The sequence below is a fragment of the Musa acuminata genome, chromosome BXJ2-11 (assembly GCF_036884655.1).
Source record: "Musa acuminata AAA Group cultivar baxijiao chromosome BXJ2-11, Cavendish_Baxijiao_AAA, whole genome shotgun sequence".
Taxonomy (NCBI): domain Eukaryota; kingdom Viridiplantae; phylum Streptophyta; class Magnoliopsida; order Zingiberales; family Musaceae; genus Musa; species Musa acuminata.
Window position 1 is genome coordinate 32,733,155 of NC_088348.1, and position 17,576 is coordinate 32,750,730.

Consider the following 17,576-nt stretch of genomic DNA (forward strand, 5'->3'; position numbering starts at 1 on the left):
CAATGTCTTTAGATTATATGGCTATTCCACCAATAAAACCAAGATAGATAGGTGAGAAGAGGGGAGGAAGAAGATGATGCAGATCTTTCCCCATTTTCTGTTAATCACTTTCTTGAGTTATTTATTTGTAAAAACTTAAATAAAAATATAAAAATAAATGATATGCTGCAATAATTATTATTTTTTCTATTTTTTATACAATTAGCTTTATCATTTTTTATGTTCTCTTTTTTGGCCAATTTCAATGAGCCAGTCCAAACAATAGGATTTTAAACTAAATCCCAAGACTCTCTTATGCCCAACAAACCTTGAATTATGAAGATCATCTCGAATGGCTACTCATTCGGCAACAAAAAACCATCCCATTTCCACATATTCCGACACAAAAAATTATGTCACAAACTTGGAATTCAAACAACACAATTGCTGAAACTAATTGGACTCTGGATTCTAGAGCATAGTAACGTGTCCAAATATTTGGGCTCAGCAGCGTGGATCTTCACCCACCATCATTAGGGGTGTTCAAACCAAACAGAACCGGTTTGGTTTGAACCAATTCATCAATAGTTCAATTTTGAAAAAGATAAACGATCTCAGTTCGGGAGAGTACTCTTCCGCAGTTTGGTTAACTAGTTCGGACCGAACCAAACCGATTTCAAATATGGAAGATAACAACCAATTACATACTATCAACCTCTCCAGAATCAAATTAAAAATGAACGTTCATGGAATTGTGCAAAATCAATATGGACAAGGCTTCTAAGCTTTTTGTCATGTGCATGAGGCATCAAAACTAGTATTACTAAACTGCAGAAAGATCTGATGTAACCACTAGTATTACTAATCAACTAATGAACCATACAATTTACATGATAAAAAATCAATAAGCAACACACTTGTCACAAGCATATGGGACAACAATTTAACAAAGTACATTCTTACATTACGAATCAATGGATTATTGAAATTAATTTTTTGCATTTGTAGAAGAAGGCTTCTAGCTTATTTTCTCTCATTTTTTCTTATCTATGTTGTCATCTTTCCCTCACCTTAATCAACATGAAATTCTGCATTGGATTGGGTGCTAGATAGAAACCTTTTTTTAGATTATTTAGAAAAAAATATTTTTTTTTAAATTGCTTGAAATTAGAAACCAATTAACCAGTTAACGGAACCAGATTAACCAATTTTGAACCAGTTTAGTTAGGTAGGTCCGAACTGGTTCTGATTCAAACTACCTTATTTTAAGTTTTTAACCAAACCGAATTGGTTGTTATGGCTCGGTTCGGTTCAGCCCATAACAGTTCGGTTCGAACCGATTTTAACATCCCTAACCATCATGCTATGTTGAGGGCAAGCATCACTAGTCAAATTAGGATCCACCAAATCACAATTTAAAGTTTCTAATTACATTTTTCTAGGCCTTCTATTACCCTTTAAACAAGTAAACTTAATTGACTTACCTCAGTCACTGACTTATCAACACACTTCTTCAAACGTGTATATACCACCTTAAAATGACTTCCTCTTCATTTTATCCTAAATTAAAACTATTCCCACTTGTTCGTAAGTATTTATTATTCTGTTTTTTTCTAATAACCTCACTATCTACGTAAACATCTTCATTTGGCATTGTGTTATCAAAATACTTCAGCAATATATAGCTTTAAACAGCATGACACTTGGAATTTAGTAAAATAAAAGGATAACTAAATAAGTTACATGGTAAAACAAGTATATTATGGCTCTCGGAGGACAATATCATACACAATGAATTATTCCCAATTCAGCTCAGAAGAAGTCAAACTAAAAAAGAACAAATGTATTCCATAAGTAAAGACCAAGTGCTGCTAGGATCCTAATGCAAATTCATATAACAGATACCCAGTTAAATGCAGAAATTACTTGATTCATATCAAATTAAACATTATTAAAAGTATGCTTGTATAACAGTTAGATAAAGTATTTGGGAATAATTCTGTTACCAGGTCCCTCTTTGATTCGACTGAGGTGGAGGTTGACCTCATCCTTGCAAATATTTCTTGAATAAAAGATGCATCATCTTTCAACAAGGAAATGACCTCAAAGAATCATATAACAAAAAATAAATGTCAGAGAAAAAGTTTAATTGAAATAAACAAAGACCAAAAGGTTGAGATGTTGAGATCCTCACAACACCATTATTAGCATGAATCATTGTGTTGAGACTTGCCATTACAGCATCATCTAAAACCCGTGGTAGAATCACATCCTAAAATTGTCACAACAATAGTGAGATGTCACTTAATGCAAATTAAGCCAATAGCTTGAATATAGGCTGCGTTATTGACCTTGAGATAACCAATTCTGTAAGTTTGGTGTATTTTTGAAAGTACAGAAGAGTCTTTGATGGGGATGGCCTGCAGAGGACCAAATCTTTGAAACACAATCAAGAAGATAAGATTATCAGTTTGGTGGTGACTTTCAACTAACTGACCTCCTTAAAAACAACATGCTCCTTAAGAAATGCACGGTGCTGCTGCACTTGAGGGACCTCAGGATCATCTACACGAAGTTTATAGAGAATGAAGTTTATATAGAAAATAAATTATGACAAATATATCATTTTGCAAAAGAAGTTTATATAGAAAATAATACTCCAACTAAAAACCTTCCTGTGTTACAAACATCAAGTCACAATTATCATGAAAAATATTCATCACAACCATTGCATGATATATTGAAGAATATCGATGTAATAAGGACAAGATCTTGATATCTGATCATTTATACAAAAGAGGAGTTACAACAAAGTCATTGCCTAATCCAAATACATGTGTAATAACATGATCAAAGCTTTTTTTTTATAAGTAACATGATCAAAGCTATTCTGACCATCTCAGAAATCAATCAGAGAAAATGTCGATCAGCAGTGAACAGAGACACACAAAGGCTAAAAGTGAAAAATGAAAACAACTACCTACAAACTAGTGGCCCTACAAAATAGTGGCATTTACAAAGGACATATCTATATAAAGCATTTAGAAACTTGATCCAAGATTTAATCTGTCGTGGACTTCGATTAAAAGTATTTGGCATACTATTCTAATAATTATTCAAAGCAGATTAACTTCAGATCAAAAGGGTGGTCCAAACTCCTAGAAAATGATAGGTCTAGAAGGGGTCTATCACACAGTATTACCCCTACATGCAGAGTGGTTCTCTTTAAAACCAGAAACATAGTCACCCAAGCAACAGAGGAGCAACATCACCAAATTAACCTCGATTATGTCTTAAAAAATATGCAGGCCTATAATATTAGAGACATCCCTTCCAATGAAAAAATAACAAACACCGAATATGTTTGTGAACATCACACACTCAATCCATAATATGATTAAAAAATAATCCATATCTTTTCTATCAGTCCTTGCTTATTTATTTCTTTTCTTATTCCTCGAAAGCATCATCAGATCTTGTATTATTCTCTCTTCCATCCGCTCAGTTTTACTAAGCAACAATTATACAACAAATTTTAGCACCTTCACCAAGATATTTTTTACCCTTCCTCCCCTTCCTTTTGATCTTGTGTAAATAATGAGCAAAAAACTTTATTTTCATTTAATTAAATAGATGATTCTGTCCTTTTGTCTTCTTGACATCAGGCCTACCAAAGGGGAGAGCATATGGTGGCACTGACAGTTCCACAAATCACTAGTTCGATTATCACCATTGCAGAGAACGGCAGACCAAAATACCACCAACACCTTCAGCAAAGGGGGTGTGGTGAGACCATGATTCCCTGGGATCTGCCAGCATTACCTCTCATCAAGCAGTCAGTCCCATGCCACCTCCTGCTTTGGCTGGATCATGCAGGTACTCATGACTTCATAGAAATCATTATTCTCGGCATCACCAACAAACCTGTAATTATCACCAACCACAGATTTCTCAGTGTCCTCTAACTCTAAGGCGGTCACGTGAAATGACTTGATCTTCCAAGGCCCAACCACAACTCGATGGGCAATGATGGACATCCCAAAGGCAGTAAAGAGGTGGGAACTCACCTAATCATATTGCCCCACCATCTTCTAGTGTTGTGACGGAGATGAGTGACAGATAAAAGCAGGAGCATAAATCACATATCATAAACAGAATAAGAGTGTGTTAAGTTGCACGCAAAAATATTTTTCCTGGAGAACTTTTTCATGTTTATTAGGTAGGAAAACTGTATAAAAATCAGCAACTGAGTACCCAAGTAAGCAGGAAAGCTAACCATTTTTCCGAGCAATTCCTTAGGAAAACAAAAAGAAACTTCTTTTAGACCAGAATCCTACAACTTTTCAAGATGTCTTTCCATTAAAAAGAGCATGTTTTAGAATTTTTCCTATATCCTATACACCAGGAAAGAAAAAGGAAAGAGGTTTTGGTTTCCTATATCCTATACACCAGGAAAGAAAAAGGAAACAACTTGCTGTTATTTTTTATGTATTTCTTTTTCAGTGAAACCCAATTTGTGTTCATTTCCTTGCAACCAATGAACCATAATAATAATAATAATAATAATAATAATAATAATAATAATAATTTATATCAAGGCCAAAAGCAACAAAATCAATATTAGTATAACACAATAGGTATTAAGAACTGTAGTAATATCCCTCAGTGTGGATAATATATATTTGTAACACCTATGTAATTTTACCAGAATTCCCAACATTTGGACAAAAACTACAGCTTCAGAACAAGATGACCATGAAATAGGGTTCTAGCTGCAAAACATGTACCAGCAGCGATTGCCTTAAAAAGCAGATATGAATAAACTTGATTGTAAATAGAGATATAAATGTTCAGGTCCAGAAAACAATGACTTCAAAACAGTTGATAAGTCAACATGCCAGATAGCTAATTATTAAATGTTTAAAACTTCATTAAAACAAAGAATAACGAAAAGTCTGTGAGAAAAGTATCGATTTTATACATTATATCCAATACTCTAGAAAGCACGGCAGTTAGGTATGCTGCCAAAAAAAATCAAAAACTTAACTAGGTTTATGTACTTCATGGCTACCATTTAAGATAATTATATACGGTCCAATGACAATGGATTTTTCAATCCGAAGCAAATTGTATCACCAGACATCATACTGACTATTATACAGTACAAATGCCGAATGCTTAGTACTCGTATCACCAGTTTCACCAGATCCCCCTCTTGTTCCCTTGGTGAATAAAGTCATAAGCACAGGATACAGGAACAACTGTTGTGTCCACATGTTAGCAACAAAGACACATGATCCAAAACTGAAAAACTTCACATGATCTTCCTTGTGCAAGAGGAATTCAGCAATGGCTGAAATGCATGAGTCTATCCTACTCCATGTTGGAGCATGCACATCAAACAGCACCAACATCGACCCCTCAGGCATACATCAATTTTATGCGCAGATCACAGTAACAAAGTCGTGCAGGGCATGCAGTCATATGCCATGATGCTATTGGACGAAAGCATCCTACTTCTACCAAAGCATTTGAGAGGCCAAGACCAGCTAAAAAGCCAGTGTGCCAAGCTCAGTTATCAAGATCAGGAACCTATGTTCCTGCATGGACTAGGATACCGCATCATTAATACCCATGACCATATTAGACCACAAATACGGGCAAGCTGGCAAATGTTTACTGCCATTTTTTTCTCTCTTATATCAAGTTATCAACTACTAACAAGTTAAACTGATGAACCTGAAATAATTAAAATGAAGGCCTAATAGAAGTTCTCTTGGCCTTTCCTTCCAATTAGATCTGGATGCGTATTGGTAGGTTACCACCACAAGGAGGCCTCACTAAAAATTCATCAAAGATGATCCACAGGTGTCTAGAGATTGTCAAAGATAACTGGAGGTCTCCTCTCGTTGGAGGTTTATTCTTCCATGTCGACATTTTTTAACCGTTATTTCCCTCTCTCATCCTCTTTATTAAATTTTCCACCACCTACCGGCATTATGTCATAATGTCAGAACAGCAACATGCCTGACCATATGTAAATAAATAGCACTTACCATCCATATCGGCCTAGACACCATGACAATAGCATGTGGTTACAGAGCCATTAATCAAGACTCCTACTGTATACCGCATACACTTCTTGTGCATTTTATTACATAGAAGGATCATCTTAAGTGCTGTAATGAAATTATGAAAATAGAAACAAACAAAATCAATAGCAGTTTTTAGGGTACATATCCAAAAAGCAGGGTTAAATGCACAAGTATGAACTTTATGCCAGCTAAATTGGGAACAAAGGAACCCAAAGCATGGAGTAATAAGGAGTTAAATAAATGACAGCTATCATTTAGCTAACCCAGATTTAACCAGCAAGCAATATTAGATAACATATTAAGAAGCATATATACAATCAAATTCCACTCATCTAAAAACATATACACTTCTAAAAACAATAGTAAGAGAGAAAACAGGAGCTGAAAAGGAGAACCTACATTCTAGGGAACCAATAATGTCCAAAATGTATTCTTCCACAAAAATTCTATCAAAGATCTGAGGGTTGTTTAGTAAAACTACAGATCACCAAAAAAAACTATCGTTAGCATAAGAAACAAATTGAACATAAAAAAATGTATTGATATAAAGCAGAGGTTCTCAGTACTCACAAATACCCTTGACCAATTTAAAGATCATGTAGAGGCCATCCATGTTTTCCAAGTCTTCGCACATTCTGAAAAGATCTACTAGCTTGGAAAAAAAATCTTGCTGCACCACACAAGTGGAAAAAAAACTGATTAAATTTTTCAATGTAGATCTGGTTAATGCAAGTATAGCTTTGATGCATTCCTTGCTAAACATGAACATATATTTTTTGTCTTACCTTGTGATAAATCTAGGTACTGTTTCTTTAAGTTAGGATTATATAAACACTACCCACCATAAACATGTTTTATTAAAGATAAAGTGCAGTTCTCATAACTCCAGCAAACTTGTCAAGACCTCTTGAAAGAATAAATTTTGTTATTTAACACAGAATGTTGGTAGATGTCTCAATGATCTATGACCCCTCGTTGAACATAATTTTCATACTTCCACATCCTTTACAAGGAAGGAATTCTCGAATCTTAAGCCAGTTTCAGCTGCTGCAGCTTCATTGATCAAAGTAATGCTTCCAGATTATTCTGACAGTCCAAGTAACACTTCCATGCAAAGAACAGACACTTGAGTCTTGAGTAGAAGGATTCTTTTTTCATCACCTTGTTCTGTATATTCCTTAGCTTCCGAAGGCTCAAATTCCTCTTCAGCCCAATTTCTTAAGGCTCCCGCTCTGGTCAGAGTGCTTCTTCAAGCAGCCAATAATCAGGAAAGAAATCCATAAAGAAGACATCCTTGAAGCCATGGAATGGACCTATACTAAAATGAGATTGAGACAATGTACCATCTTGTTAACTGCTTCTATGCCTAGACAGTCTGATATCTCATCGTCACCTTAATTTACATCTAAAGAGCTTGAACTAAGTGGAGAAATAAGCAAGCTTTGATGGCCTATCGTACACAATTTGCCAGAATGCATGAAGTAAAGAACCACCATGATCATTAAACTAGATCATTCCTCCCAGTGAATGACAGACATGGATAAGGATATGAATTTAAAAATGAAACACTTACAACATTGTAAAATATGGCATATGTTAAATCTTGGAAAAGTAGAACACGGAATGACATGTATAGTTGTATACAACAACAAAAATTATAATAAACAAATTTGTGCTAAAAAAGGCTAGGAATTTGAACATTAGAATACGTAATACAAACCATAGCAAAATATAATGAGCAAATTTAATAGCATTCATGACTTATTCATTATGAAGAAATTATAGAATAAAACAGTTCTTCTAAAATGTGAAGAAGATAACAAGAACCTCTGATAATCAAACTAAGATAAATCATTAATTTTATTTATTATCTCAAATTCAGTTTAAAGGTGATCCCTGGATCACAATAAGATTTGTCCCTTTGCAGTTTGAGGTCACAAAAACAACTTCTTTGCTTGCAAAGGGAAATCAACATATATTGACCCTTCATAGACCTTGCATTGATAGGAGCCTCACTCATGTCCCTATATATCTCAAATTCAACTCCACATAAAACAGAGTATCTCAATTAATATCTAACATGCACATAATCAAAACACAAACATCCCAAAAAATGAGATTTAATTGAGAGAATTTTTCATTTTGCATGTCGTGTTGTCAATATATTACAAACACACAACCTCCCTCACCAAAAAATCACATGATGAAACCACATGTTTGACCATTCAATTATATTGTACCCCTACGGTCCTACCCTCTAATGCCAGGCATCAAACAGAATCAAAAGTGAAAATTGCTAGGACAAGCCAACTCCAAAATTTTTGTTGATATAAGCAAAAACAACAAACAGCACGTTGACAAAATGTGCACATTTTTTACAAGTTGAACAAACACAAATTATACCATTGGACAACTGACACAAATTCCCAATAGCAATCAACAGAACAAGAAGATGTAGACTATGAATAAATTAAAATTAAAATCTTGAGTTTCATGTTCCCCACAAACAGTGTTTAACAACCATTCCAGGTATACACATAAATCCAAAACATGCCAACATAAATTAAGATTCTATAGCATAATAGGAAAAATTGCATCAAAATAGCAACCAATACAAGAACATTTCAAAGCTATACTTCCAGCTAAAAACTCTCATGTTCATAAGCTTAAGTAGATTACTTTGGGTAAGGTTAGCAATAAGCTTACATCTTTTAATATCAATTCTCCAACACGCATCTGATCCATGATACCACATTCCATTACAGTCTGCGCATGTGATAAACCATCAGTTTTAAGGTTTTAATAATTGTGTGGCACACCAAAGACAAAATGTAGAAAATCAAAACAAAACAAAGAAGAACAATAATATGATCCCAACCAATTATCTCACTTAGCACATCAATGAAGCTAAAAAGTGAAATTCCAAGGGCACAGGAGCACAATAAAGACACAGAAAAAAGTAAGAGATTAATATACAAGTTTAATCAAAATGCTAAGAGAAAAGGGTTTGCCAGGCATTTAAAGAACACATCCACATTGATCAATCTTGGAAGTTACAGCACCATGAAATCCCTATCAAGTTTTGTCCAGTTTCAGCCATTTTCAGGAGTTCCGATCAAGCTTCTATCAGTTTTAAATAAATTGTATAGATATAATTCAGAAGAACTCGCATCAAGTTATTTCCTTAATATTTCACAATAAAATTTGCTTCCAGAAAATAGATAAAGCAACTACAAAAAATTATCACAAACTAAACTTGGATCTAAAATCATGTACCAGACATTCAGAAGTGTTAGAAGAGTTAATAAAACATGTTTAAGATTATCAAACTATTTGCCATTTATTTTAGTGCAACAATGAATTTCTGTTGATGACTATATAAGTATTCATATTTTGAATTTATACATAGAAAAAATTGGTTGTTTAACACATCTGAGCATTATTCTTTTGGTATAGCAGTAAGCCAGTAACTCAATATTTCATCAAGAAAAGAGCCAGATCACAGTAAATAATCTGGTTAAGTATTATCCAAGGAATCAAATCTCAGTTATACCAGACTCTTCTTTTTTGAGGTTATTGTTTTCTGATTATATCAAGCAATACAAGTCAGTATACCAATACCATATTGATCTGACCGGTAACTGAAAGTGGTACCAGACCAAAATTGAAGTCCTTTCTCTAGTATCAGTTCAAAATTTAAGTCCTTTCTCTAAGTTGGGAGTGTATTCGAAGAAGAAAGAGAATCGTAGCTGTTGAACCATGTACATCAAACACAATTCCATAAACCAAGCTTTATCTACTGTCAGCTTAAAAATAGGTTAAGACAGTCACAAATTGATAAATAACAAAAGCCAAACAAGATAACAACAATGCACAGAAGAGCAATAATATATATATTCATGAACAAAGACTGACTGCAAAATTTGATAACTGAATATCCGAATAAAGACAGAAATTTGTAAATCAATATCTTTTTTCCAATAAACTATGCACACAGAGCACAAATTGGGTATTTAAAACCCCAATCTATGGGAAACCTTGGGCACAAGTGAAGATTGAAATCTTCATTCTGTGGGAGAGCTTTTCAGATGCACAACCATCCAGATAGTTGGATTTCGGTGCAAATTAGTGTTCAACAGAGAAGGATACACAACAATCCTCCAAAGATATGAAAAAAAAGTAGCAGCATAGGATGTTAGTGACACAGCATATCACAACATGACTTCTATTTTTTGTGCGTGCACAGGGACAATCACATGTAGCACAAAAGTGTAAAAGAATGAGTGGGAATTCTGGACATTCCATACCTTCAAAATTAATGGAAGACTGGATAATGAAATGGATGGAAGATCTCTTAGTTCACTATTAACAGTACGAAGTGACTCATCTGCAAAAGATAACCAAAAAATGATTAAGAAAATGACTAGAATAAGGTACACAAACTGAATATTCTGCAAGAACAAGTATATTTGATACAATATGTAGAAATGCATTGACAAAGCCTAAAAGGAAAGTACATAAGCTTTAAAAGGTAAAGCAAGGGACAAGAATATTACAACAATTTGGTGCTGATACAAAGTTTAATAAAATATAAGATTTTGCAAGGAAATATTCCTGCTGAAATTTTTCATAAAGGAAAATGCATCCAACTATATGTTGTGCCTTCAACACGTGGTCACAACCTCAGTTTTATTACCATTACCAGAATTTTCAGAAATTTTGGATACTCAGATGCTCCAAATAATTCAGACACACCAAATCCCCCATGGGATCCTGAACTAACTCAATCTAGGGCAGCATTCTGCTATCAGCAATTTCGGACACTACCATCAGAAGATTCAGTAAACATTGCTTCAAGTTCATTAACACAGACAATATTGTAAATCTGGTCATTGCTTAACACAATAAGAAAGAATTCTGATGAACCCAAATCACTAGACCAAAATTTGCCTCTCTTTGTCAAGGTCTCATGCTGACCAACAGTCAGATACCTGACATCAACACAGCTCATAGATGGCCATACTGATATAGGCTTCCAGCAGAACAAGGGGGAAAAGGAGGAAAAGGATCAAAAAGAGAAGGAATCATAGAATACTAATCAGCAGCATCAAAGATGGAAAAGAAAGAAGGATAAAAGAAAAACTTAACCTTATTTATAATGATGGATAGAAATTTTGCAATCAGTGAGAAGGCTCTTGTTTCTTGAACAATTTCCAAGAGGCATGGGATCAAGAAAGGCATGAATGGTAGAGAGGACATCGACAAGTGTCAAGGAACTGGATGATCAAGCTAAGGGAAACTTAAAAACTTAAAATAGGTCTTCCGGAAAGAAAGTCAGAGCATTCAGGGAAAAAATGCTCCAGTTGAAGTTGGAATATAGTTGGCCTAATCTACTAAAAAAATGTTAAGATCAATCTTTAGATGAACTGAGCTAGTCTTTACCAAATTGAGATAAGTATAATACGTGGACATGTTTCTGTAATTACTCTTGTATTGGAATCATATACCACTCCTGCAAATGATAAGTACAAATTGCATGGAGCAATAAAGTTGAAATGGAAATCCTATATATTCACAACTCCTTTAAGGGCTTTCAAACTAATACGATTGACTTCTCTATTTTAGATATTTTCAGATTAATTTCACCATTAATTTCAGTAGCTGTTTTAGGAACCATTTAGTGTATCAGAATTCTAATATGGTTATAATATATGCTAAACAAGTTGTTTAGCTGGTAGGAGCTCTATATGAATTATGAAGAATTTGACATTAAAGGATGATGACAAGATTACTTTAAAAAAAAGTTTTCCCGGGCAAAACCTATATATATTGATGATGTAAGGCTACGAGGTTCAAACTTAGCTGTTACATCTCTTTTACGAAATTGAAATAATAATTTAGATTAATAGCTTACTTCTCTAGTAGATAATTTGTAGATCGGTCCCCTACTTGAATTAAAGAAAGCCCTGATAAGAGCATCTTATCTTGATCATGTCAAAACCAATTAGAATAAATGGAATACAAGCCATTATGAATTTGTAAAGCAAGTTAGTCATGATCAGTTTACATTTGATGAATTTCAGACGTCTGAAAAACTTAAACTTCAGTAAAACAACAAAACAATTCAAACAAAAAAGGTAATGAATCTTTGCAAAAAAAATATAAAAAAGGCTATAATGCATATCAATGAGAAAATCTACCATTGGATAATAAAGAGCTAGTAGCTTCAAGATCTTCCATCGCTGGACGAGGGCCAACCTCAAGATCTACAAAATCTCATGTTTGGAATTATAAGCAAGCTTGATGCCTTAAAGTATTTAAAAAGATTGCAAAAATCAACTTACCACCAAGACTACTAAAATGGAGGTTTCTCTGAATTTCGCATATCTGGTCCCTAAAAACATCAGCACAATATTGGTGTATTTTTCAAGTTATACAAATGAAAGTGAAAACTTCAGTAAACTGACTGCAAAAGAGGACAACAATACCAAAATGAACTACCATATATAGCAGCAGCCTGGAGCCTCCTGAAAACTAAGTGCCAATTCCGCTTCTGCTTCTGGATCTTTCCATGAGATTATGGTATCTTAAGTTCACAAGAAACATGACATTTCAGGAACACATAAATAAACAACTTAGGGATCATTTGCCAGCCCAAATATTTAAAAAGAATAAAAAAAAGAGCATACACCTTCTTGCCTTGTGTAGATATCATTTGAGGAGACCGAATGTTTGAGTAAAAAGTCATCCTCTTCTTCATCAACCACAATCAAGCCAAGATCCTCGGTCCCCTGAAGACATGATGATGCAATAACGAAAAAGAGCTATGTTTAAACATGTATATTAAGTTATTAACTGGTGAAGAGTATGATCACAGAACTAGTTGTTGGGCTAAATACCGTTAAAAGAACCATTATGTTTTTTTATAATTCAGTACTTTTAATTAAAAAATTTATTGATCTCCTATTTTTATGGTAAGGATTCAGGAAAAGTCTCCAATAACTTGTTTTCAAACTCAACTAAAACTATGCATGAGATGTTATGATCTGATAGCTACTATCAGATCACTGGTATATGAAAAGCCTACAACCGCTGCAATGCATTACCATATGAATGGTACCTATTCTTGATCCCTCAGCAAATAACTAAGTGTTGCAATTGAGATGGCTTCAGTACACAGTTTGCATGACCGATCACCAATCAAAAAATTCCCATATTTCTCGTTATCAAGCCAAAAAGGATTCATACATAATGTTCTAAAGCAAGGTTCGCCGTACCGTACCGTACCGGCGCTTCGACCCGGGCTCAGTACCGGTACGGTACGGTATACCGCTCGGTACACCCAGGTGTACCGAGCGGTACACTCACGTGTACCGAGCACTGTACACTGTTACAGTGTTACTGTACACTGCTACAGTGTACTGTACACTGCTACAGTACTCGGTACGGTACGGGCGGTCCGCGTACCGCTGGCCTGTCGGACCGGTACATACCGCCCGTACCGGACGGTACAGTCCGGTATGGCAAACCTTGTTCTAAAGCAACGGAATTGTGCATGCATGAACTATGTCCATATCCCATATTAAAAATCAACAACACCATAAGCAGCTTTAGTTTACAAGTCTAAGTCGATCCCTATTTTTAAATATCTACTTTCTTTTTTTTGGATCATCATTAATCAGAAAAGGCAAGCAATCATTAAAAAAAGGATACAAATATCCGTGACAAATAAAATTACGAATTTCATAATAATAAGCTACAAATATTATTAAATAAACAAAATATTTATAGATATTACATGAAGGTCACAGGAGAGAGACAAAACCTCTAAATAATCAATTCTGACATGCCCTGTGCCCTGATCATCCCAATTACCTTCATCGTTCAACCGGTAAACCTTAACTCGCTGAACCATTTATAAACCAATTAGTTAGTAATTCATCATAAGCTGCAGTGTAAACAAATCAACTAGGAGATAATAAACAAAAACGGATGATGTTGACTTCAAAAGAAGGAAAAATGAACAAAAAAATCCATAAAATGTGTGAAAAATCATTTTCCGAAATCACATTAGATAATATAGACGATCAATCTCAACTATTAAATGACGGTTCATCAGATTGACAGGTTTAACATCAGCCAATTCCTTGGCCGTATAACCAAAAACCAGCTGGAGCCAGTGAAGGGAAAGTTGGAGGACAGAAGACAGCACAGCCAGTAGGCATAAGAAAGAGAAAGGCAAGAGAAAAGAAAAGCATGACTGCGAAGCAAAAAAGCATATACAATTGTGTTCGCATTCACCGTCCGTTCTCACCATGTTTGTCATCCAATCACCACTATATTTGCAATTCACTGCCATGTGAGACAGCAAAAAAAAATAGTAATAAGATAGGGAGGGCAAAGAGGATAAAGCAGCTCTGTCTCTCGAGGTACGAAGGATTAATTACAAAGAAGGGACTTCATGTAACTGGATTCAGAACTAAAACTGAATCTTGCCAGTGCTCTCTTCAGAAGAAGTCTCTTTGGAGGTGCATAAGGCACCTCGAAGTACCCTAGGCTAAAAGTCTTAAACTAGGCAACTTCTGGGCAAGCACCTCGGTCGAGGTGTTAGACAATCAGAGGCTCACCTGGGCCTCACCTTAGCTGCCAACCCAATAAGCTTTTCCCTACTTGCCACTGGCACATTGACCCTTTCTATGCCGTTTATTCTATAAATACTAATTCAATCTTAAATTAATATAAAATTCATATAAAGTAGATAAACAAACTAAAATATCAAAGATATTACTACCGATAGTATATTAAGTAAAATCAAGCACTCAAGTCTTAATTTGTGGAATCCAATTGATCCTAATTCTTGAAATAGTACCAATGAGTTAAATAAATAATTAATTGAAAGATGAATGTTAACATGTCAAATGCAAAAGATGATGTGGTTTTTTTACGATCAAAATTTGATAATGGGTGACATAACAAGGGCATTTGCGTTTCGAAAAACAAGACTATACTAGACAACAACCAAGATTACAAACATGCGCCAAAGCATCAAGTTCAAGCATAATAAATATTGAAGAAGAAAAGGTTAATTCTGATAAAATAGAAGATGATATTAAGAAATATAAACTAAGTGGTGAGGAAGATAGGCAAACAGATAATGTTGATGATGTGGGCGGACCTTGATTATCATTAGAAGTCTTGAATGATAAATGTTTGAATTTTCTAGTTTTGATAATAACAAATGAAGCAATGTGATTATAATTTTGTTGATTGAGCACTCTATAGACAGCTCAGCTTATGTAATTTGGTGCTTTGATGATAATCATCTTACATATGTAATGATATAGAACTCATTTTGATTAAATTCTTGTTTTAATGAAATAATGAACTTGGATATATTTTCATAATTTTCATGAGGTGAGTGCATTACTTTACTCAGGTGAGCACCTAAACAAACATCTAAAGCCTCCAGCAATAAGGCATGTTGTTGCCATAGTGCCTGGCGCTTTTGACAACACTAGTCCAAAGTTACAAAAAGAGTTTATCTATATTTTAGCACAGCGAGAGCTAAGAATTTTGACAAGAATTAGAATTGAAATTAAATATGACTAGATGCCACATAAAGTAAGAATCAATGTAATAGTTTAAGTCACAACACAAGTAAAAGAAGATGCAACAATGTGATATAATTAATATACCATTCCTGACATCACAGTCACTGATTCATGTGCAGGGTTCAGGGTGTTACTAAGGCTCTTTCCAAAATGATCCAACAGGAAGCAAAATAATTAAAACAAATAACAAAAAATTTACAGTTGATGCAAAAAAAAAGGCATCAACAGCGCTGTATAAGCACCACATGGACAATGAATGCCAAATGTTATTGAGTGAACTATCCAGCAACTAGCTTACGTTAATTTTCTGGCAAATTAAAATCCTTGATCCATGTCATTTAACCAAATACTTTGATATGCTTTCAAGAGTTCAAATCCAACTGCAAACTAAGAGGCACAATGTTTTTCAGGAATGTGTGTCATATGCTCCACTTTTATATGTTTGATTATATATTCATTAAGGCTAAAATATTTATTGTTTTGTTTTGAGATTTCAGCTTTTGATTTAATGCGAACATTAGAAGAGCACAGTCAAGACTATGCAATTCTAAGCTACATGTCATACACCACCACTGCAGCCTCACTTTTTGGCTGTTATGTTAGTAACTTAGTATATCAGTTTGTTGATGAGGAAATTGACTATCTTATGCTGCCTAAAAATAAGTGTATCATTCTGTAACGTGAAACAACAGAATACAGGTTATTACCATATATCAAATGTGTAGGTAACGTGAAACAGCAGAATACGAAAAGAATGACAGCTAACAAAAATAAACCACGGGGAAAATAATGCTGTAAAAATAAACTATAGCAAAACCAAATAAGCCACGTCTCCTGAACTAAATGAAGGCAGGCAAACCGGGACACATGACGATATAAAATGGGCTAGTCGCTGACGGAAGTGATTCCCTGGACGAATCAAAAACAGAAACAAAAACCCGAAAGGTAAAGAAATTGGTACAGGCGAGATGAGCGCCTAAGCTGATAACAAGGGCCCATAACCACAGTGGCAGAACCAGTGGATTACTAAACAAGAAGGGAACACGAGACCCTAAGATAGCAAGAACAGTGCAAAAATCAAAAGGATTCAAGAAGACAAGCACCGATCACAAAAACTAGGGCACCCAAGAAAAAAGAACCCAAGATCTTTCCCTAACGGGAAACGAATTTTCAGAAACCCTAGAAAGAACTGACCAAAGAACTCGAGGAATTGGACGTCTTGCCCTGGGCGCCCATCACCAGCCCGCCGCCACCGCAGCTCCTCCCGCGACAATTCAAGGGGGAAGGTACCCAAGATTCCGAGGACGAGGAAGAGGAACAGGGGAAGAGATGGAGAAACGGGCGGGTTTAGGGCGACGAATGGAAAACCCTAACCGCCATTAACGACGCAGGAGAAGCCCACCCTTTTCCCCTTTCTCGTTCTTCCCCCCCTCTCTATCTCCTTTTCTTTATCCCTCTCTTTCTTTGCTCTCCCTACTCTTTATTCAGACAATGTAGGAATAGTGAGACGGAATGAGGCGACCTAATAGTTTGCTTTGCGTCGTCCAATATTACGGAAACGCCCTCCGTCCTCGTAGGGGCTCCGAGGCTAGTGCGCCACGGCTGTCCCTCTCCAGGCAGGATCTAGGAAAAGAAAGCGTGCGTGGGTCCCACTGAGGTCGTGGCTTGTTCGGGACTTCGGTCAGTGAGGGCCTGGTTTGAGGTAGGTTCCCTGAACTCTGCATCGTCATAGACAGCTGATCTGTTGCTATATCTCGCTTTCCCTTTTTGACGGTGGGACGGGGAGGGCTTCGCCGTGCCTGGCTGACGCAGCCGAGCCTGAACGCGCCGAGGCGGCCCAATAGGTGACTCACGCGTGACGCATCGCGCAATTGGTCAAAGCCATGGGCCT

The 17,576-nt window shown here is 35.5% G+C and overlaps 1 protein-coding gene across 3 annotated transcripts in view; it reads right to left on the bottom strand.

Moving 5' to 3' along the window:
* The window catches only part of LOC135626966 (uncharacterized), a 28,401-nt gene extending 11,229 nt beyond the window's left edge, over nucleotides 1-17,172 (bottom strand). For 2 of the 3 annotated variants that reach the window (XM_065132829.1, XM_065132831.1), the window contains exons 1-14: nucleotides 16,880-17,172; nucleotides 13,900-13,980; nucleotides 12,766-12,865; nucleotides 12,576-12,660; nucleotides 12,419-12,468; nucleotides 12,275-12,340; nucleotides 10,382-10,461; nucleotides 8,781-8,840; nucleotides 6,645-6,744; nucleotides 6,474-6,551; nucleotides 2,477-2,544; nucleotides 2,331-2,399; nucleotides 2,174-2,251; nucleotides 1,986-2,081 (exon numbers count right to left, since the gene is read on the bottom strand). In XM_065132829.1, the coding sequence (XP_064988901.1) occupies nucleotides 1,986-2,081; nucleotides 2,174-2,251; nucleotides 2,331-2,399; nucleotides 2,477-2,544; nucleotides 6,474-6,551; nucleotides 6,645-6,744; nucleotides 8,781-8,840; nucleotides 10,382-10,461; nucleotides 12,275-12,340; nucleotides 12,419-12,468; nucleotides 12,576-12,660; nucleotides 12,766-12,865; nucleotides 13,900-13,980; nucleotides 16,880-16,921 (1,053 nt within the window). In that variant the 5' untranslated portion in view covers nucleotides 16,922-17,172. The remainder of the gene's footprint in view (nucleotides 1-1,985; nucleotides 2,082-2,173; nucleotides 2,252-2,330; nucleotides 2,400-2,476; nucleotides 2,545-6,473; nucleotides 6,552-6,644; nucleotides 6,745-8,780; nucleotides 8,841-10,381; nucleotides 10,462-12,274; nucleotides 12,341-12,418; nucleotides 12,469-12,575; nucleotides 12,661-12,765; nucleotides 12,866-13,899; nucleotides 13,981-16,879) is intronic. The other variant, XM_065132830.1, reaches the window with a different exon arrangement.
* Between the last annotated feature and the right edge of the window lie 404 nt (nucleotides 17,173-17,576).